Genomic DNA, 20,975 nt, shown 5'->3' on the forward strand with positions numbered 1-20,975 from the left:
ATCTATGTGGTCAACTGAGGTGAATATGAGCAAGACATTTATAGCTCTACGGTTTCTCCTATGAAATATTTAGTTTATATTTCCTCAGTGTGCGCTTTTTGCATTTCAGGATGAAAGTGCATATTGTTACTAGAAATACGTCAAAGTTTACAATATAAAATGTCAACAAAAGGTGTTTCCAGTGTGCAGTGATACCACAACTCAAGTTGAAAGTGTCTGCTAATTAATTTTCAAAGCTGGTAAAAACAGAGCCTCTCTGCTTGGTGAATGTGTTTCACACTCCACAGATTTTGTAGTCTCAAAGCATCTCTTCACTTTGACAACATGCTTTTCTGACACGTGCCCTTTAAATATTTCATTCTACAAATTAATATTTGAGAGTCACATTATGGTATATGTAGAAAATGTAGCTGCTAAGATTTTTTTTTGTATTAAACTTTTGAATGTTTCTGTTGGTATAACCATTAATAAGGACTATCTCTGATGTACACAGGGACCAGCCTGGCTCTGACCAGCTCAGCACTGACCTGCTCAAGTCCGGCCGTAAGTTCTGCTGGTCCAGAGAAGCCCAGTACTTGTACCTCCGGCGGCTCTCTTCACGCAGCTACTCTGCTATCATGATGGTATGTTTGGCCTTGACTTTTTTAAAACTCTGTCTGCATAAACACTTCAACTGTTTTGAGCACGTAGAGGTTAGCTTGAGTGTTTGTCTTACTGAACTATTTATAGTTTTGAATCCATGAGCGTCGGTCTCAACTAGCTGTTATTATCTGTCCGGTGATGTTGTCATTTTAAAAGTTATTGCTGCAACATCACAGCATTGTGTCTCCCTTTGTTAATTCCAGTCGTAATGAAACGCCTTCATTATTCCATGACTGATGATGTGAGAATGCACGCATGCACTTTGTCTAAAAATAGTTCGTAAACTGCAAACATGGCTGCTTCTGCTCTGGCGCACTGATGTTCCTAAGATAAGAAACTGAGTGACTCACTGTTTCCCCATTCGTGTTTCCTTTTCCCTTATTTGAATCCAAATAAGCTGCAGTGACCCCTCCTGCATTCAGGATGATGATTAACTACATAGACATGTCACGTCCCGGAAGCTTCATTGTTCTAATGACTTGGTCTCGCAAAGTATTCAGGCCAGCAAAGCTGTTTTGCATTAGGATGGCCTATTTTAAGGTCTGTTTGGCATATTTTAGTAGAAGTACAAATGTGGTGATTTAACAGGATTGACCTCAATTTCTCTGAAAATGTATTGTCATTATTTATTATAGTGTTGCTGCTCTGGAATTCAGAAAGCAGCAAGTAGTTCTATAATATGTCAAAAATTATGCAAATTAAAAGGACAAATGTCATGTAGTGTTAGAGGTTTCTGGACTTTTTGAAAGTTAGCTGGTGTTTTTAACCTTTGATTTGCCTGACGAGGACAGGAAATCACATACATAAATGGTAAATAAAGAAAACAATAGGTTATTGAGGGGCGGCTGCACACAAGCGCTTTAGATTTTGCTTCAGAGGCTAAAGGATAGGAGGAGGAGCCCTACATGGTTCACATTGCACTGTGTGAATTACAGGAGGTTGGTCTGGATCAACATACCTCTGTTAATGTTAGAGTCTCAACTTTTGTGGGGTAGGTGTCCTTACAGGTGTTTTTAATAGCTTGTACACACTGAATTAACACCGTTTCTGCATTTGGGAGTTAGTTATATTCTTTAGTTTTATTTAATTAAATAAAAACTTACATTCATCCGCTTTAAATGTTTTTATCGGTTTACCAATCATTGCTGGAGTTTGGTGGTGTAAGTCCTCATTGTGTTTGTCTGGGAGGCTCCCAGCAGGCTGCCGAAAAATCAATGGGAATTCTGGACGGATCCATCCCGCAGGGTTTCACAGTTGTAATCCCACTGTACACTCTGCGTGTACATTGTTATCAGTGGATTGTTACTACTGTTAAATTAATAAAACATCTTTTGAATTGAGTGGGGCTGCAGTTATAACACGTTGTTCGAGTTAACCTTCATCCATCAGCGTTTGTGTCTCATAAACCCCCCTGCCGTCTTATTTGGTATAATCTGAACCAAGCTAGGAGGACTCGGCGCTCATTTTTGGCGTCGATGTCTGATCTTAATGTCATTTGTGAGTAAAGTGCGTCCTTTGAAGTGAAGTAGAAAGACTTTTACGGTTGAGGTTCTTAATTCCGTCTTATTTTTGAGTAGTTATTTGTTTCCGGTCGTACTTCAGCCCTGGTTTGGTCAGTACCAGTCCCGAACAGTTCAAAGTGCGTGATGCCAGTGAACGGAGGGGGGCTGCTCTCCCTGAGCAGATATGCAACTCAGTATTTCACCGTAAGTCCTTTATATACCTTCATTTAAAGTCCTAAGATATGTTGAGGGCGACATGTTGAATTGTTTTATCGCGGTGATATTTTGTTGTGTGTATGTAATTGGCGAAAAGTTTCCATGAATCCTTGTTGAAGCCTGTTGCATCCTGCTGCACCTGTTGTTTTCCCCGCCCGCTATATTATCAAAAAACACACTGAAAGTTCTAAATATACATCGTAACACACTCAAAAATCTAAGATATATTATAACGGATCTATTAACTCTCTATATTCGGCTATAATCTCATTTGCAGTGTGGTGTGTGCGATATTTATCTCTTCTCTTATCTCATCTCCTCGTTTTCTTTCATTAGGGAGCGAATTTGTATTTATCTCTTTCCTTAATGACATCTCGACATAATGGGTGACGCCACATTACATCATAGATCATTAAAAAGTCCCTTTAATTGTACGTGTACTTAAATGAAGGCCTGCTAATGTGGCATTCTTTATTCTGGCCTATGTGGTAATGTAGTTGCGTTGCCAGTAGGGGGCAGACTCGCCTCATCTTTCTCTTTTCCAGCCAAACAAGAACAGAAACAATATGTCAGAGGTCAAGCTCGTAAAAGTTACACACTGTTTTTTAAGCAGATTCATTGTATACAAAGAACGATGTTACATTTGCAGGTTTTGTCGGTCAGAGGGATGTCATGTCTTTGTCAGTAACTTGTTATCACAGTGTTGAGATTGTCTGATTACAAGGAATTTGGGAGGAGATCAGATGACAAAGTAAATACTGAGTAATTTTCCTCTCTCCTCTACATGCTGGGGATTAAGATCTTTTGTAGCTTAATGAGGCCATTCTAAATGACACTAGCAGGCTTACTTATGTTGTTTGTCTTTTAAAATGTGAAGGAACAAAGAGTTAATATCACATGGTTGTGAAAAGATTTACAAAATGGATCCATCTAACTACAATATTAAATGCCATTTAAATTTGCATACTACGTAAAGACTTTTTTTCAGTTTAGCTTGTCGTTTTGTCCACGATTTTATGTTTTTTTTTGTGTACCGTCATCTCTGTAAATAATTTGTTTTCCGACTCACGTCCTGTGTGCATGACCCAGTATTTCAACCTCCCTCCTCATTAGTGCAAATGTGTTTGTTTTGTTATGTAATGAGCAGCACTCAGGAGACTACGACTTATCCAGCAGGCCAGGCTGCAAGGAGCCATCACAATCATATCGCGTAGGACAAGAAGACAGTACGATTAAAACCACTCTGGCCTTGCCCAGAGCATTTTAATGGTTACTTCTGAGGCACTTATCTGCATTCCTGAGCTACTAAAGTTTCCTTTCTCACACACAGCAGGGTTATTTTCTGCTGATGGTTTTTGGCCTTTGTGGTGCAAAGGGATGCTTGTGTCCTTCTTTCATTGATACAAAATATTTTCTTAGCTTGAGGCTGAATACATGTCCTCTGCCTCTGTCCTTGCACACCAACTCTAACTTGAGAAGAATATTCCAGATGGGCATTTCAGAGGGTATTTCAAAAACTAAAAATCCTTTTGTGTATTAGTACTTCATTCTCTTTTCATTCACACAGCCCTGTGGGCTCTCTGCTTCTGCTGCTGGTCCTAAAGTATTCCCGTGTAGGCTAGAAGATCAAAAAGTGGGTTATGATGGGTTTGCTGCCAGCCCGAGTGATGTCCCCATTTCACTAAGCCTGGGCCGTAGAGTCAGCACTGCACAGATTTCACTGTGCACCACAGTTACCTAAAAAAACCCATACAACTTAAAATCTCAGCAGTTGTGCTCAAATTGAATTAAACATGTTTGTTGTAGCTTTGTCTTGGATGTTAAATGAAGCACCTCTAAAGGTTTAAAGAGGACCTGATATGTCTTGAGGTCTTAGGAGACCCAAAACCCAAAATATGTTTTGTGATTCGCTGTTGTGTTTTTACGTGAACACTAGGGCATTTAATCACGGTGTACACCGGAGTTGGTTTGTCAGTATGTTTACACTGTCTGCAGACGGTGGGATTTGTGCTGAATGTAGGCCAGCAGAATCCCTCTTACGTCAAAGGCAGGCAGGCGGGCAGATGCAGGGAGAGAGCTGCTGGTGGTTGTGCAGCTGTGGCCATGGAGGAGGCTGTGGCGCACATCAGTCTGCCAGAGCACCGCTGGTGGTGAACAGGGAGAGACGCAGATAGGAAGAGACGGAGAGCGGCAACGATGAAGACCGTCCTAAGCCTGCACAGGAAATGGGCCCATGCGGTCAAGACCATACGTATCCTGCAGGGACTTGTGAGTGTGATTCTTCCACCATGGCGTAGATTTGCTCTGATCTGCGTCTCGGTCAGGCAGCTGGACTCGACTGGCGTTCTAATGGACCTGAGTGTTTCTGTTACGGGTTGACTCAGGTCAAGTTTTATTTTGAAATTAGGGGTTGAGACTTGCAGAAAAGTGGAAAAAAATCAAGTGTTTTTGAATGTTTAGGTTCACAAATCGTTATGGTTATGATGTGATAGTTTATTTTGGTAAAGGAGGCAGCAATTCTGTGTTTGTGCTTTTAATCAACTTTGGGCATAAATCGGGTAATATTTTGATTAAGTTTGTGTCACTGGTGCCTGGGGGTTGGGCTGACGGACTGTGTTATTGATTAGTCACTAAAATTAACTGACAAGTTGGATTTTTGCTCTGGCTTCTCTCATTGATCATTGATTGATTAATTAAAACAGGTTTAACTGTATGTCTGATATTTAAAACCGTTGTTGCAGACCCAGAATTTCAGTTCACTGGTTTTAAATGATTTGGCATTTAGTGTGTGTGTTTCCTGTTAGTGACTTTCTGAAAGTCTGCTGGAAAAACTGTATCGCCAAGTGCTTTTTAAAGAAGGCAAACTTGTGTCCAAATGTTCTCATTAATATTTAATCAACAGAAGCCCAAAGTTTCTCATTCAAACTTGATATACACAGCTGGGCAGAGGCCTGCCATTGTTCTTCTGGGAACTCCTGGTTGTGTAACAACAGCATAGGCTAATGAACTGGCTTTGTCGTTACATCACGTAATACATTATTAATCTGTTCAGTGAAATGAAACCACTCATGATAATCTTTGCTTCCTCTATAGAACCCGGTCATGGAGGAGACCGTGTGGGAGCAGTACACCGTGACCCTGCAGAGGGTAAGTCCATCTGCACTAAAATAACTCCAACCACATGTCGGTTACAATATTTACATTTTAGCCATAATACCAAGCTGTTCCATTATTAGTTTGGTATCAGAATGTATGTTATCTGATACTGGTATGGTCTGAAAAAAAGCAAGGAAACTGTCAACAACAAAAACTCATGCCATTTACAGTGTTCTGTTAAGACCAGAACACTGCTGGTAGAAGATGTAGCTTTAAAACAACTACTCATTCTGCTCCATGTGTAAATAAGTCACATTGTTTTAACCGTGCAAATTCCTAAGCAAAATCATAGCTCTTTTTTGTTTGTTTATAATTTAAACCATAATCATAAACTAAAGAAAATGATGTCAAGATGTTTTAGGTTGCTAATATTATTATTTACCTGATGGTAGAAAGGACAACAGCTGTCACGTGTTCTTGATCGACATCTTCAATGTGTTGTTAAATTTGGATGTGTGTTGCCACATCTTGCCCCCGGCCGAGAACCCACTTCTACATCCTCAAAAACACGTGTGCCACTGTGTGAGAGCAAACCAGTTGAGCTTAGGTAATCATCATGATGAGCTCATTGTCTTGTGCCACAGCTCACTGAAGCCAGAAAAAGATTTAGTGCAAAAAGGGTCCTGTGCTGCAGGCATGTGACCCCTGCATCTCAACCCCACCACAGCCAGCTGTCACATCCTGCTCTGAACAGTTACTTTTTATTCTCTTCTAACATTTATTAACAAAGAACTTTTTAAAATGTGCAGATTTTTATTTTATTTGTTATCATTGTGATGTGCAACACCGAGTTGAATAGGTTGATATTTAAAGACTCCGCAACACGTGAAAACTTACATGACCTGAATGACAATCATCGAAAAATGAGTATGTTTTTGGGTCAGCTTTGCTTATTTGCATTACATGTTGCATACCAGGGGCATGCTCTGTCCCTGCATTTCTTAAGCAGCCCATTCACCGTTTTACACCATTACATCTCATCACCTCTTGCTTCAGTCACTGTTGGAAACAGTAACAGCGACAGGCTTCCTTGGCCTCCCATTCTCTGCTGTCACTTTGAAATCAGTGTGATGCTTCTGGTTTCACCTTAGAAAAAAATGCATGCCTCGCATGGTGTAGAGGTGGGGGGGGTTGCTTTTTCCCATCCATTACTGTACACTAGCCAAAACCTAAATGAATAGCATTAAGCCTGTCTTAATGAAACAGATGTTTTAAGAGTGGCATGTCTCCTTTAAGAAACTGGGCAGTGAGTGTGTGTGTGCGTACCTGGGAGGGGGTGAGTGTGCATAGATGTTCACTCCAAGAAAACAGAGAAACTTTCTTTCTGCTCTCGGCGTTCCGAGAAGAAAATGACGTCACTTTGTTCTCAGAGCGCTGTTGCAGCTTGTTTTCATCACATACTCTTTTTCTCAGTCGTATCTGAGAACTATTGTGTAATTGGTCGGGATTTCAGAGAGGGTGTGGCTAATGTGGAGAAGCGAAAAAACTTCTAGCACAGAATCCACACAGGGCAAACAATACTGTTCACAGTATTATCATGCTACAAGAAAGTACGCACCCACCTCTCTGAACGTTATCGGCTAGTTGCCATCCCTCATTCAGGTAAATATATAATATTTACCTAGATGTTTCTGCCGTTGTTGTGTGTTCTTGTGTGTGTGCAGCAGTGGGAGTGCTGTATGAGGAATTCTGCACACACGTTTCTCGTGGAGTATGTAACAATCTTACATGTCCTTGCAGGGCTGCTGCTTTGTTGTTTTACTCTGTACTGTACATTTCATTCCTGCCGCGAACTAACAACTCCCCACTACGGGCGCACAGCCTCTCTCGTCTCGTACACGCACACTCACGCACAAGGCTGTTTTATACTCCACAGTCTCTGTTCTTGTGGAGTATGAAACAGCATTTAACCAACAAATGCTGCGATGTGGCCTTATTTTGCTGTCTATGAATGCATGGATGCAAGGGGGAACATTGTGACCTAACTCTACAGCAGTGCTTATTCATAATTTTTATTATTTTAGTGGTTGCATTTTTTGTAATTATTAATAATTAAGAGTAATGAAATTGTATTTTAAAGAATATTATTTTGGAATAAAGAGACACTGTTCATGTCTCATTTCCCCCACTTTCACCCTCCCTCTGCCTCCACGGCCATCTGCTAGAGACAGAGGGAAATGGTGAATTGTAGTGGGTATGCTTTTTTTTTTTTTTTTAAGTACAGATGGAAGGGAGGGGATAAAGAGACAGGGTCAACAAATCTGTGACCTAATCTCATCTGGGTAAACTGGAGCAATAGCAGGTAGAAACATTCAGAGCCCAGAAGCCTTTCCAAAGAAACAAGAAACGTTTTAAAATAGACATGCTTGTGAATTAACATCACACCTTGAAAAAGGTGTTCTTACAGAGACACACATGGCTATATGCAGTTGAAAATGGTTGAAAATGATTTGGATTAGCATTGTATTTTATTGCAATGCCCATACAGTTCAAAAATCTACATGATAGTTGCAAGACACTCACGTAGGTGCTGAACCACAGTACGTTGAGTTATAATACAGAAAAGTGTAATTATAGTTCCCCCAGAATCCCTTAAATCACCATGTACAATACACATACGGCCATGATAATGCAGGGTGAGCAGAGGGATTACAGTGCTCCTCACACACACACATACACATTTACAGACACTCACACAGCAAAACACACCACACAGTGTGACACTAAACACATTCCATGTTTTTGCTTGATGTTCTCAGGACCCAAAGATGGGTTTTGGCATTGCTGTGTCAGGGGGGCGGGACAACCCAAATGATGATACCGGCGAGACGTCCATAGTGGTGTCCGACGTCCTGCAGGGAGGACCTGCTGATGGATTGTTGTTGTGTGTACCACTTTCAGTTTTGTCCTAACTTAGTACAAGAACACACTTAATAAAATAAATAAATACATGTTTTTGAGTTTAGCATGAGAAGCTCATATCATTGTATCTTTGCTTTTAGTGAGAAAGACCGAGTAGTGCAGGTGAATGCCATCCCCATGGATGGGGCCATGCACTCCTTTGCCGTCCAGACCCTCAGGAAGTGTGGCAAAGTAGCAAAAATTGTAAGTAATGTACCGGTAGTTGTTTTTTTATTTTCTAAATAAGGTGATATTTCAGTTTAACAATGACTGCAATGTTGCCGGGTGGAAGCTGGCACAGGAAATGTAATAACCTAATTTCCCCTAGTTTTATGTGGTTACAGAAGTGGAATACATTTTGAGTTTTTCTTAGGTGACCTTTCTGTGTTTATGGAAATTTCAGACTGTCAAGAGGCCCAGGAAAGTCCCAGTCAATATGCTGAACCGTCCACCATCACCTGACGACCGAGTCTTCAACAATGACTACAACGATGATTACAACTACGAGCAGGACGGCCGCAGTGTGTACAGCGCTCGAAGTGGAGGCGGGCGGGACCACAGCCTGGAGAGGGAGCGAGGCGGAGGAGGCTACATGGACTCTGGCTACCAAACGCGCGAACGCGACTACGACAGAGACTACGACCGGCGGGAACGTGGCAGGAGCACAGAGAGAGACCTCTCTCCAGACCGCCAGTACAGAAGGGATGGCAGCAGAGGACGCACTTTGGACAGAGAGCACAGCCCTGATCGACGCTACAAGAGTGACCACATGCTTGACCGAGAGTACAGCCCAGACAGGAGGTACCGTAGCGAGCGTGCCTTGGACCGGGACCACAGTCCTGATCGACGCTACCGCAGCGAACGAACCCTCGACCGGGAGTACAGCCCGGACAGGCGCTTCCGCAGTGAGCGGACGCTGGATCGCACCAACAGCCCTGATACTCGCTACAGACGCGACAGCCATAGCCCAGGACGTGGACGTGGGCGTGACCACAGCTTCGAACGGGGACGTGAACTCATCCCCAGCGACCCGAGAAAGTATGATGAGCCAGTGAAGCGGAGTGGGAGTAGGGACCGCTTAGACCGATCACCATCACCAGCTCCAATACCCATTCCTCTACCCCGTCCTGCTCGGGACCTGGAGCCACTGGAGAAACCTTTAAATGTCCTGCTGCTGAAGAACCATCCCAATGAAGGTGAGACTGATGGAAATGGAAAATGAGATTAAAGTTGACTTTTGGTACCAATTTGTGAAAATATTGGAAAAGTAAGAGAAATGAATTGAATATAATATTTTTGGACAACTTTGGGAAAATATTTTTTATACAGAATGTGCAAAGCCTTAACCATCAACTAATCAAGAACACAGAGGTGATAAATGTGGTTTGTAAAGCCTGTGTTGATTGTCCTCCAGAGTATGGCCTTCGTCTTGGCAGTCAGCTCTTTATCAAAGAGATGACTAGCACAGGACTTGCCAGCAGAGATGGAAACCTCCAGGAAGGAGACATCATACTCAAGGTAGTGCCACATATTTTATGTGTCTTTGTATTTTGTGTACTGAGAAATGTTGACCATCACCTAATCTCCCCTCTCTCTCTCTCTCTCTCTCTCTCTATCAGATTAACGGCACGGTGACAGAAAACCTATCTCTCAGCGACGCAGGGAAGCTGATTGAGAAATCCCGCGGCAAGCTGCAGCTGGTGGTGCAGAGAGACAGACGCCAGGTGCTGATCCGAGTCCCGCCGATGGCCGACAGCGACTCGGAGCTCGATGGTGAGAGATACTCGAAACTGAAAACCAGCAGGTCCTATCCAGTGTAAAGGCACACCTGGCGAGTGGCAAACTTCATCATCATCTCCTTCATCATCATATATAAACCCACTGTTCATGAACTTCATACATATCAACTGTGGAAACATTGTTGCTATCACTATTTGCTGTATCTGTCAATCAAATCTGTTTCCCTTCATAAAAAAAATAAAGGCTTTAATCACATCAGTTTTTAGTTTTGTTTAAATATTATTTTACCTACGAATATTTTACACAGCAGCACTAGCACTGTGAGCTAACCAAACAATCATCATTATACCTCCACCCTCATGATTACTCACCCTTTTATACCTGTTTTTAAAGTCACATGACCAGATGGCATTCTGCGATTGGTTGCGACCAATCTAGATAAGTGGTGTGAGTGGATTGTTCACTGACCAAATGTTTGCAGGGAGGGGGGGAATAGCCCAAAGACTTGTGACCCACTTTGTCTGGTTTTGGTACTGTGTGCGTATGTCTGTCTGTGTGTGTGTGTGTGTGTGTGTGTGTACATGTGTGAAAGTGCTCACTCGCCTCTAGCGGGGTGATCTAATCCCAAATCATAATCCTGCTATTGGATATGACAGAATTTCATTATGTTAAGGTTCGCACCACAGCGGCCCTCTGCTCTCTGCCATCCTGGATCTCTCTCTGTAAACACCTTTGATCACAATATGGACTGACTGGCTGACTGTGTGTGTGTGTGAAGGATGAGAGGGCATCTGATCATCAAGTCCATTCATTGCATGGTTTTTTTCGTCACTCAGAAATACATAGAAATGTAGTCTTCCTATTGCAAAAGACTACACATCCTCTTTGTCATGGTTAAGATCTATGATTCTGCTAATGCATGTAATTAGTGGGAGTATTTAACTGCGAGTAGTGATGTGACCTTCATTTGTCTAGCTCCACTGTGTTTTCTTATTTCATTACCCTGTGGGCTATGACATGATTTGAATCATGTAAAAGCCACATTATGTAATTTACAAAATACAAGAGGTAAAGAGATGAATTTGCATGATTCCATACGTGCTCAAGTGTTCATTCACAGAGATTTCTTTACAACATGTTTTTGTGTCTTTTGTAGATATCTCTGAGATCGAGTCGTACCGCTCCTACTCTCCACAGGATGACAGACGGGGCCACCACTCCGACCTTTCCTCGCACTCGTCCAATGAGAGGCTCAGAGACAAGACCAGGTAAGCGGCCATTAGCTGCACTCAGAGTGGAAAAAATGTGTGCTGTTTTTCTGAGGTCTGTTTCCTGTCATTTCTTGGAAGGGCTGTTATCCAGTTAGCATAATGTGCAATTTATTATAAGTTAGTAACGCCTCTTTTATTTTATTTTATTTTTTGTGTGTGTGTTGTGTGTGCAAATACAACCTCAGACATGTAACTTTTCACTGTGCCGTTATTATTTTTCATTTTTTTAGCAAAATTTAAGCCAAAAGAAAATGTGTGGGAAATTGTAAGCACTATGATTCAGTAGCTGCAGTAACTTCGAGTAATAGTTTCCTGTATGATTTTATCAGTCTCACTGACTTCAAGGAGTTTTGAACCATTCCTCTTCACAACATTCCTTCAGTTCATTGAGATTTTTTGAGAATTCACCTTTTAAGGTCCTAACCCAGCATTACAACTAAGGTGTGGACTTTGACTGTACCATTTCAAAAGCTTCAATCTTTTACCTTTCAGCCAGTCTGATGTGGATTTGCTGCTGAGCTTTGGATCATTGTCCAGATTTTGCACATTGCACATTTGTCTCTAGAATACTCTGGTGTACAGAGGAGTTCATGGTCGAATCAATGACTGCAAGGTGTCCAGGTCCTGTAGCTGCAAAACAAGAACAAATGATCCCTCCACCACTGTGCTTTGAGGTGTATTCGAGGTGTTCCTTCTGAAATGCTGTGTGTGGTTTTCAGCAGATGTTGGTGATCATTAAGAGCAAACGGCTCCACTTTGGTCTCATGTGTCCATAAGACATTGGTCCACAAGTGTTGTTATTTGTTCAGATGCAGCCATTGTGTTAACACACACCTGAATGTTCCAGAGCAGCAAACTGCCAAAACATCTGTTTAGGTCTGTGCACCTGCTGATGATCAATACATCAAGGACTGATGATCAGCAGCACCTGCTGCAGCTCAACTATTTAAATCCTATGGCAGCAGGAAGAGGGGGACACAGAACACGTTTCTTCTTTTTGGCTTCATTTTTGTTAAAAATATAATAATGGCACAGCAAAAAATGTCATATGTTGTTCATCTGAGTTGTGTTTGCCTAATACTGAGTCCCACTGCAGTCAGATGATTATGTATTATGTGTTTACACAAAACTTAATTTTTAAACATGAGCTTCACTGTGACCTCACAAAACATCTTCAATTCACTAAATTAGGCAAAATTCATTATAGTTATTAGCTACTAGCTATTATTTTTAAATGCTGCTGGGCCCAGCTTTGATGTATTAGTCATGTGTTAAATACAGCAGAAAAAGAAAAAGCAGGATAATGCAATATTGTTGATTTATGCTTCATGAAGATAAGACAGCCCATCACATCAAATATGCATTGATTATTCTGAATAATTGTTTCAGTATTGGATGTTAATATGGTGAAGCTGCTATGCCTCAGTGTGTGCAGTGTCTAATATATGAATTTGTGATATTACCAGAGAGGACCCTCCTAACAGGCTGGCAAAAATGGGCGCCATGCCAACGCCGTTCCGACCTCCGGATAGAGTCGCTGAAAGCACGCCCCCTTTGCAGGCAGACAGGGAAGAGACACGGCCAGAGACGCCACCAGGTAAACATGTTTCTGCTTCTAAATATCTTCGATGACTGAAATGTGAACGAATGCTCTGACTCTTAAACTGTTTATTAATCCAGCACCAGCTGTTATTGTGGCCCCAAAGTTTCACGCTCCTCCTAAGGTGCCTTTAAAGCCAACTGTAGAAGACCAGGAAATATACGGGTCAGTATCTGGTGAATGAAGAAGTTATTTAGGGTAAAAGCTACACTATGGAGGACTATATAGAATCTTCTCTTCTTTTTCTTTGCTATGCACGATGGGCCGTTGCTTGCACGATGCAGGCCGAACACAGTGATGGTGCGTTTCCAGAAAGGTGACAGCGTAGGGCTGAGGCTGGCAGGAGGAAATGATGTGGGCATCTTCATCGCCGGCGTTCAGGAGGACAGTGCAGCCGAACAGGAAGGTCTCCACACAGGAGATCAGATCGTGAAGGTGACGCGTCTTAATTTAAACATTCAAAACTTTCAGATTTGTTGCTGCATCACTGTTTGTGAGTCTATTATGATATTGTGCTTTATTTTTATTGTTTCCTGCTGTCCACCTCCTCAGGTGAACAACATGGACTTCAGAGGGATGGTTCGTGAAGATGCTGTCCTCTACCTCCTGGAGATCCCCAAAGGAGAGGATGTGACCATTCTCGCTCAGAGCAAACCTGAAGGTACCACACTGGAAAGTGTTAATGTTCATTCAAGCAAATTAAGCCAAATATTAGTGTTAAAGCGTACACAGAATATGACAAAGAAGAGTGCTCTAAGAGGACAGGTCACACCAATGAGAAGTCTCATGGCGCTCAGTGTATAAACAGTCCATTTCACGCGTTTGTTTCAGTGTACAAGGACATATTGGCGTCTGGCCGAGGCGACTCCTTTTTCATCAGAACCCACTTTGAGTATGAGAAGGAGGCTCCACAGAGCCTTCCTTTCACCAGAGGAGAGATCTTCAAAGTGACAGACACACTTTATGATGGCAAGCTGGGCAACTGGCTGGCAATCCGTACCGACAAAGACAACCAGCTGCTGGAGAAGGGAATCATCCCCAACAAAAGCCGGTAACACGTGGTTAAATATGTGTCACGTGAATGGATTTAGATGGAAGTGTGAGCAGTGGGTGAAAGTTTCTTCTTCTTTTTTTTAATCTCACAGAGCGGAGCAGATGGCCAACGTTCAAAATGCTGCTCGGGCTGCTTCAGGCAACGACAGAGGAGACTTCTGGAGGCTGAGAGGTCAAAGAGCAGCGAAGAAGAAAGACTTACGGAAGAGCAGAGAGGACCTGACCACCGCTCCAGTCAGCACACGATTCCCTGCCTACGAGAGAGTGGTATTGCGAGAAGGTGCATAAAAAGAAAAGTCATCCTCTTTGCAATTTTACCAGAAGCCTTTATTTCATTTTTCCCTGAGTGTCCTGTTGTTTTTATTGTTTAAAGCTGGTTTCAAGAGACCGGTGGTGATATTTGGGCCCATATCTGATGCAGTGAATGAAAAGCTGGCCGCTGAAATTCCCAATGATTTCGTTGTTGCTAGTAAGTGTCTTCTACTTTATAAACACACCTGTGTACCTTAACAAACAGATTCTTACACTCTACTTTCTTTCCTTTTTCAGAAACCGAACCCAAAGACGCAGGAAGTGAGAAGTCCTCTGGAGTGGTGAGACTAAACACCATCCGACAAATTATTGAACAGGTGCGGTATGATCGAAATACTGCTTCACAAAAATACTGACGCATCCTCTTAACATTTAACTAATCCTCCTCCTCCTGATGTTTCTCCAGGACCGCCATGCTCTATTAGACGTGACTCCCAAAGCTGTGGACACCCTGAACTACACCCAGTGGTATCCTATCGTCATCTTCCTTAATCCGGACAGCAAGCAGGGCGTCAAGACCATGAGGAACCGCCTCATTCCCGGATCCAACCGCAGCGCACGCAAACTGTACGAACAGGCGGTCAAGCTAAAGAAGACCTGCTCACACCTCTTCACAGGTAGGGTTCTCACTCAATATGTGTGTGTGTCACCATTAGGTGTCCCTCTCTGCGTCTAATTCTTGCTTATTTTTAACTTATTTAGCAACTGTCGACCTGAATTCAGCCAATGATGCATGGTATGGCAGCGTGAAAGATTCAATTGAGGAACAGCAGAACAGAGCTGTGTGGGTGTGTGAGGGCAAGGTGAGTCTTACTGTCAGCGTGAAGCTTCAGGACGTCGTTTTTAGTCCACCCGTTTGGACTTTAGAATAGAAAATGGTAGAAATGTGTAGTAATGTCTCTGTGCCTTAGTTGGACGGCTCAGAAGAGGACCTGGATCTGCACGACGACCGCATGTCCTACCTGTCAGCAATGAGCGCAGACTATCTGAGCATGGACAGTCGACTGACCAGCGACTACGAGGACACGGCGGACGAGGGCGGGGCTTACACCGACAACGAGCTGGACGAGACGTTGGACGAGCCCCATCCCGTGTCGGCCATCAGTCGATCATCGGAGCCTGTGCTGCCAGACGAGGTGGGCGTGTAGCTAAATACCTGACAGATATGCATCTAATTAACAGCCACCACTTCTGCCTCTAGTCATCCATTCTTATCATTGAAATGTGCGTTTGCAACACTGAACTAACAACCACCCTGCATCTGTGTAGAAGCCTCACCCTGAACCCCGAGCACGTATGAGGAGGTCAGGGAGCAGGGAGGTGCTGAACAGAGAGCCCAGCCCTCCCCCTTCTTTTGTCCCTGAACCCCCGAAGGTGAGAACCCCCCTAACCCCCACCCCCTCACCCCTTCATTCCCCGTACTAAACATCACTCCGTCTACACCTCTTATCACCAAAACCCATCCAGTAGCTAAATAAGGCTTTCAAGTGAACTCAAATACCCTTTCTTGTTCCAGGTGCGTGTCCAGGGCCGCACTGACTCAACGCGCAGCTATGAGTCACACTCCAGCAGCACCATCAGCAGCGACGCAGCGGGCGTCAGCAGGCCGCTACCACCACCGGTGGCCCTGAAGCCCACCGTCCCCCGTCTGACCCAATCATCTGAGGATCAGAGTCCGCGGAGGGGCGCGGAAGAGGAGGACCCTGCCAACAAATCATTCCTGGGCAAGGTGAGCAGTCTCTTTTGAGATGAACACAGCAGCTGATCCTAAATGTTGTTTCTGCTTTCCTCGTGTTTATAGGCTTTATTCATGACTTTGAAATCATTTTTTTATTATTTCTTTTCTTCTTTTACTTTCTCTGCGTCTTATATGAAACAGAAAATGGGTGACCAGGTAACTGCAATCCCTGCCTGCAGCCCCTCCTTCTTTCAAATCCATAATGGCTCATTGTCCGTTATAACTGTGCTCATTAAATGTCACTTCCATGTGAATCCTGCCACGTGTACGTGCACCATCTACTCCTTTTGTTTATTAAGCAGAGGCTTAATTAACACCGGTGTATTTCCTTTCAGATTAAAGCTTTTGAGAAGATGGACCACCTGGCACGAGCTCAGAGGATGCTGGAGCTGCAAGAGGCAGAAAACGCTCGGGTCAGTAAAGCTACTTTGAACGTAACCAAGGCCTTTGTTTGCACAAATGTTACTTACAAAGATGACCAAAGCTGAACTGCTCTCTTTTAGTTCTTCGCTGACTGGCGTCCTTTTTCAAACAGATGTGATTGTTTAATGGACACAGTGTTCTGTTCAGCATCAAGCTGGGAAAAATGCCCGCAGCAATACAAATCAATCGGACTCTAGCTGTCGATGACTGGAGTCCTTAGTTGGCCTTACAGTTTGTCCGTACGTTCGTTGTTTTTAGCTGTGTTATTGTAGCAACAGACAAAAGAGTGGACACAGAGAGGACAGAGCAGCACAGCTTGTGGCCCTGTTATCTGTCAAGGTCTTGATGTGTCTGAAACCTGACATTAACTGAACTTTGGAATGTATTGTTACTCAGAGCGATGACTGTTGACCTTTTACACCAGACAGTGAAGGTCTTTGTGGCCACTGAGGACAACAGGAAGGATCACAGCAGCCGAGTTTAATGTACATATGTTGAAAAATGATATAAAGCGTGAGCCCATCCATCAAGTAAACAGAAAAGCTGCCAAAACATTTGGAGCCTCTCGTGGGTCATGTAGATTTCATGTCTTGTTGTGTTTTTGTGTATTAGTTCTGACATATCTGGGTCTGTTCTTTTCTCCGTGCAGTTGGAAATCGCCCAGAAGCATCCAGACATCTACGCCATCCCCATGAAACTGCCAAAACCCAACCTCAACCGTCCCCAGCCAATAGGGTGAGAGCGTCATTCCTTTCCTCTCTGTGACATTTCAGATTATTTTTTATTTTTTAACCTGCTGTATGCGTGTACGTGCTTAGGTCGAGCTCCAACCCCGAGCCACAGACTCCATCCAGGCCACCGTACGGGGAGGACGACGAGGCCGACTACCGCCGACAGCTGGCCGACCAGACCAAGAGAGGTTACTACAATCCTCAGAAATACAAGGACACTGAGCTGTAGGCCGAGAAAAACCAGGAAGGTCACATGATCACTCACTTTTCAGCACCTGTTGCCATGGTAACTGCTTTTTGCAGCTCGACTTAAAAACACTACTACTACATGTACAGGAAGTGCACACAGCATCCTAGACAAAGAGTCCACGGTTTACTTTCACTTCTGTCCCAAAAACCAAGATGGCTGACATTTCAGTGTACGTACGTGATGTAAGTGAGGTTTGATTGTTTTGTTTTGTTTTTCTCTGTAAAGACTCAGTTTGCGCCTCACGTCCTGTCATACAGACAGGAAAGTTTTTTTTTTTGTTTCAGTGTAGCTTTAACTCTGTTAACTCTCGCCTCTGTTATCAGAGTACATTGGTTACTACGTGAGAGGCAACAACACTGCACCCAAACCTAAAGTATCTGCACGTCACCAGTTACATTATCTGTTGAACACATACCAAAAGGAATCATGCAGAAAACAAGCACTGACAGGTGTGAATTTGTTCTCTCTCCTGCTGAGGCTTCTTTGAAACTTTGTACATTCCAAACTGTACGCTGTGGAAGACATTCTGGGAAGCAGCTTTATTTTCAAGTGCCTTGTATATCAGCTCGGGAAATAAACCTTCTGACAGACAGGACGAGGCTTTAAAACAAAACAAAAAGATCCTCATTTGAAGCTGGGTGCAAAGAAAAGGAAGCGCTTGCTGTTTTTTTTTTTGTGGGGGAAAATGTGTGGATTTGAACAGGAAATGTTCTTCCACACATTTCTTTTGTTGTTTGTTATCACCTGAATGCAGAGCACAGCCTTCACTGGAACAGATGTAAATGATGATACTGACTGTAAATGATGAGTTGTGTTAAAGTTTAGGGTTTAAAATGCAGCCTGCAGCCAGAGACAATCACATTTTTATGATTTTTATATTGATTATACACCCAGCTCAGTCAAGTCTTTGTACACATTGAGAGTATTGGGATTGTGGTGACAATCATTTTGGTTTATCTTTTAAATACATGTTACGATTTCTGTTTTGTTGTTGTCGTGTCCTGAGTGTTACTTGGGAAATTCTACTAAATAAACTCTTTTTACACTCTTTGTGCTTCAATTGTTAGTTTTTGTGAAAATGTTTCAGTTGTGACCTACAAATATGTCAGTAGAACATGAAAAAACACACAACTTGGTGGGAAATAAACGTCTAGGTACCTTGTGTGTCTGTTGTGTTTCCCTCCTTGTGGATTACCCGCCCCTCCCTTGGTTGCTTTCACCTGTTGTTAACCCTTGTGTAGTTAAATCTTGTGCTCCCGTTCCTTGTATGGGTCAGAATACATACATTCTAAGATGTGAAAATGCTGCACATATTTAAATTTAATTGAAATGTATAAAATATAATGAAATAATTTAAGATGCTATGATGAATATCACCCTACAGAGTACAGAATGTCTATAAACACAACAAAATACATGGTATACTTGGGGTCATGTTACTGTAGAGTATTTTTTAATGAATGTCAAAGTTTTTTGAAAAATGCATAAAGGTATATAGCCTCAAATTTCAGTCTATAAGTTCATATTCCGTTTATCTACCTACATGTCAGTAGAACATGAAAAAACAGCCTATGTTATGCAGAATATCCAAAAAACTTTCAAAAAAGTCATATTAAAAATAAATAAGGCTACACCCCCATAAGGGCCTTATGTTTTTCTCAGTATGGTATATCCAAATGTACCACCCTACATGGTATGTAGAGAATGCACCATGTAGAAGGGTACAGAATATAACACCCTATATGGTAAAGAGTCTAAAATCATGAAAGGGTACACTCGATATGTTTTTCAGTCTCAGGTGTCATAATCTGGTCATCTGTGGTGTGTTTTGTGTTGTCAGAAGTATAGTATAAAATAGTATATTATTTTTGTTCTGTTTTATTTTGAAAGTCAAATGTCCTTGTGTGTCTTTGCTTGTCTTCCTGTTGTGTTTTCCTCCTTGTTGATTACCTGCCCGCCCTGATTGCTTTCACCTGTGTCTTGTTAACCCTTTCTCTTCAGTTTGTGGCTTCTTTCTTTGAACTTGTGTCAGATTTTCTTTAGTTTATATTAATTAAGGGTTTTTTTCTAGTTATTTGCACCTGAAAATATTTCAGCATAATATTATAAATAAATAAATCTACATGGTACATGGTATGATGGAAAACATCAAATAATTATACATTAAGGTTAAAAAAAATGTAATTAAATGAAGAAGAAGAAGCTACATCCTTATGTGTTTTCAGTTTTGGGGGTTATGTTTTATGTTATGAAAAAAACATGAAAAATTTGAAAACAAATGTTAGTATAACATGAACCAAAAAATCCTATTTGGTGCAGCAGTCTAAAAACATGAAGAAATGACACAACAGTATATTAAACTGTTGAACAATAGAGCAATGTTTGAAATATTTTGCATTGCTTTGTTCTTCTTGTCTTCCTTCCTGTCGTCTTTCCCTCCTTGTTGATTGCCTGCCCCGCCCTGATGCTTTTCACCTGCGTCTTGTTAACCCTTGTGTTTCTAGGTCTGCTGCTCCTCTTGCTTGTTTCTGTGTTTCCTGCATTGTGCTTCCACTGTTCTTCCTGATGTCTTTGTTTCTCTTTGGGTTTTAGCTTCTTTGATTGAACTTGGTTTTTGATCATGTGGGTGGATTTTTTGTTTTAGCTTTAAGCTGGATCCATACTCCGCGAGACAAAGACATTTTTCCCCCGTGCAGACGTTACGCCCACAAAATGACGTCATGTTTTGTCTCTGACCGCCCGCTGATCCGCACTCCTGTGCACAGGGTCCGGGCCGAACTTTGTCTTTCAAGGCTGTGCGGCAACCATGCTGTGATTGGTCGGAATTTATTGTGGACGTGATGAAAGTGGAGAAGCGCAAGAGCCTCTCCAGGTATATAGGTAGGTGTATAAACAGCGCTGATTCAACAGATTTAGATAAGACCATACCGGTTTTGCATGATGAGCAATAAAAGAAAGAAAGAAAGGCAAGTCAGGGTGATTTGTCACCCATAACTCCAGACATTCACACATACCAGATGGTGACTGTTATTACCATTCTATATACTCCTACATACCCGGGCATAACAGGCTCGTTAACAATGTCTGTATATCTTTGCTATTGTTACTTTTAATGTCGCATCTTCACAGCTCATCACCGGACAGTTTGAAGTATCGCAGGCACATTGGAACACAGTAGATGTGCAAATGTGGTCATAAAGGCACAAACACTGAATCTTTGCTATTGTTACTTTTAATGCCGCATTTTCACAACTCATCGCCGGACATCTCACGCTGTTGCAGGCACCCTCTCTGTATAATGCCCTCTTGCCATGGCACAAGTCCTTGTGGTGTGTTAAAAAACTCAGTAAAGTCTTTCCTTATAGTTTAGTGGGCGTATGAGGAGTTCTGCACACACGCGTCTCGCGGAGTATGGTACCTCAGTGCGGAAAAGACCTTTT

General features: G+C 42.5%; 2 protein-coding genes across 5 annotated transcripts in view; both read left to right on the forward strand.

Annotated features, from left to right (window-relative positions):
* pip5k1ba (phosphatidylinositol-4-phosphate 5-kinase, type I, beta a) overlaps positions 1-6,870 on the forward strand; it is a 24,040-nt gene extending 17,170 nt beyond the window's left edge. Inside the window, exon 16 of the transcript XR_003671427.1 lies at positions 6,860-6,870. The gene's annotated coding sequence lies outside the window, so the exon portion shown is untranslated. The remainder of the gene's footprint in view (positions 1-6,859) is intronic.
* The window catches only part of tjp2a (tight junction protein 2a (zona occludens 2)), a 25,057-nt gene extending 6,474 nt beyond the window's left edge, over positions 1-18,583 (forward strand). The window contains exons 2-25 of one of the 4 annotated variants that reach the window (XM_028417106.1): positions 494-623; positions 5,454-5,507; positions 8,276-8,400; positions 8,519-8,621; positions 8,821-9,613; positions 9,832-9,935; positions 10,037-10,190; positions 11,314-11,425; positions 12,895-13,025; positions 13,109-13,193; positions 13,313-13,463; positions 13,581-13,689; positions 13,860-14,079; positions 14,174-14,361; positions 14,455-14,550; positions 14,631-14,710; positions 14,800-15,010; positions 15,096-15,196; positions 15,305-15,529; positions 15,663-15,767; positions 15,910-16,122; positions 16,467-16,544; positions 17,204-17,289; positions 17,373-18,583. In XM_028417106.1, coding sequence (XP_028272907.1) covers positions 618-623; positions 5,454-5,507; positions 8,276-8,400; positions 8,519-8,621; positions 8,821-9,613; positions 9,832-9,935; positions 10,037-10,190; positions 11,314-11,425; positions 12,895-13,025; positions 13,109-13,193; positions 13,313-13,463; positions 13,581-13,689; positions 13,860-14,079; positions 14,174-14,361; positions 14,455-14,550; positions 14,631-14,710; positions 14,800-15,010; positions 15,096-15,196; positions 15,305-15,529; positions 15,663-15,767; positions 15,910-16,122; positions 16,467-16,544; positions 17,204-17,289; positions 17,373-17,514 — 3,672 coding nt within the window. In that variant the 5' untranslated portion in view covers positions 494-617 and the 3' untranslated portion in view covers positions 17,515-18,583. Of the gene's footprint in view, positions 1-493; positions 624-1,551; positions 1,634-2,087; positions 2,349-5,453; positions 5,508-8,275; positions 8,401-8,518; positions 8,622-8,820; positions 9,614-9,831; positions 9,936-10,036; positions 10,191-11,313; positions 11,426-12,894; positions 13,026-13,108; positions 13,194-13,312; positions 13,464-13,580; positions 13,690-13,859; positions 14,080-14,173; positions 14,362-14,454; positions 14,551-14,630; positions 14,711-14,799; positions 15,011-15,095; positions 15,197-15,304; positions 15,530-15,662; positions 15,768-15,909; positions 16,123-16,466; positions 16,545-17,203; positions 17,290-17,372 lie in introns of those variants that run through there. The other 3 variants (XM_028417107.1, XM_028417105.1, XM_028417108.1) reach the window with 3 other exon arrangements.
* The last annotated feature ends 2,392 nt before the right edge of the window (positions 18,584-20,975 follow it).

Source organism: Parambassis ranga, chromosome 12 (assembly GCF_900634625.1).
Source record: "Parambassis ranga chromosome 12, fParRan2.1, whole genome shotgun sequence".
NCBI lineage: Eukaryota > Metazoa > Chordata > Actinopteri > Ambassidae > Parambassis > Parambassis ranga.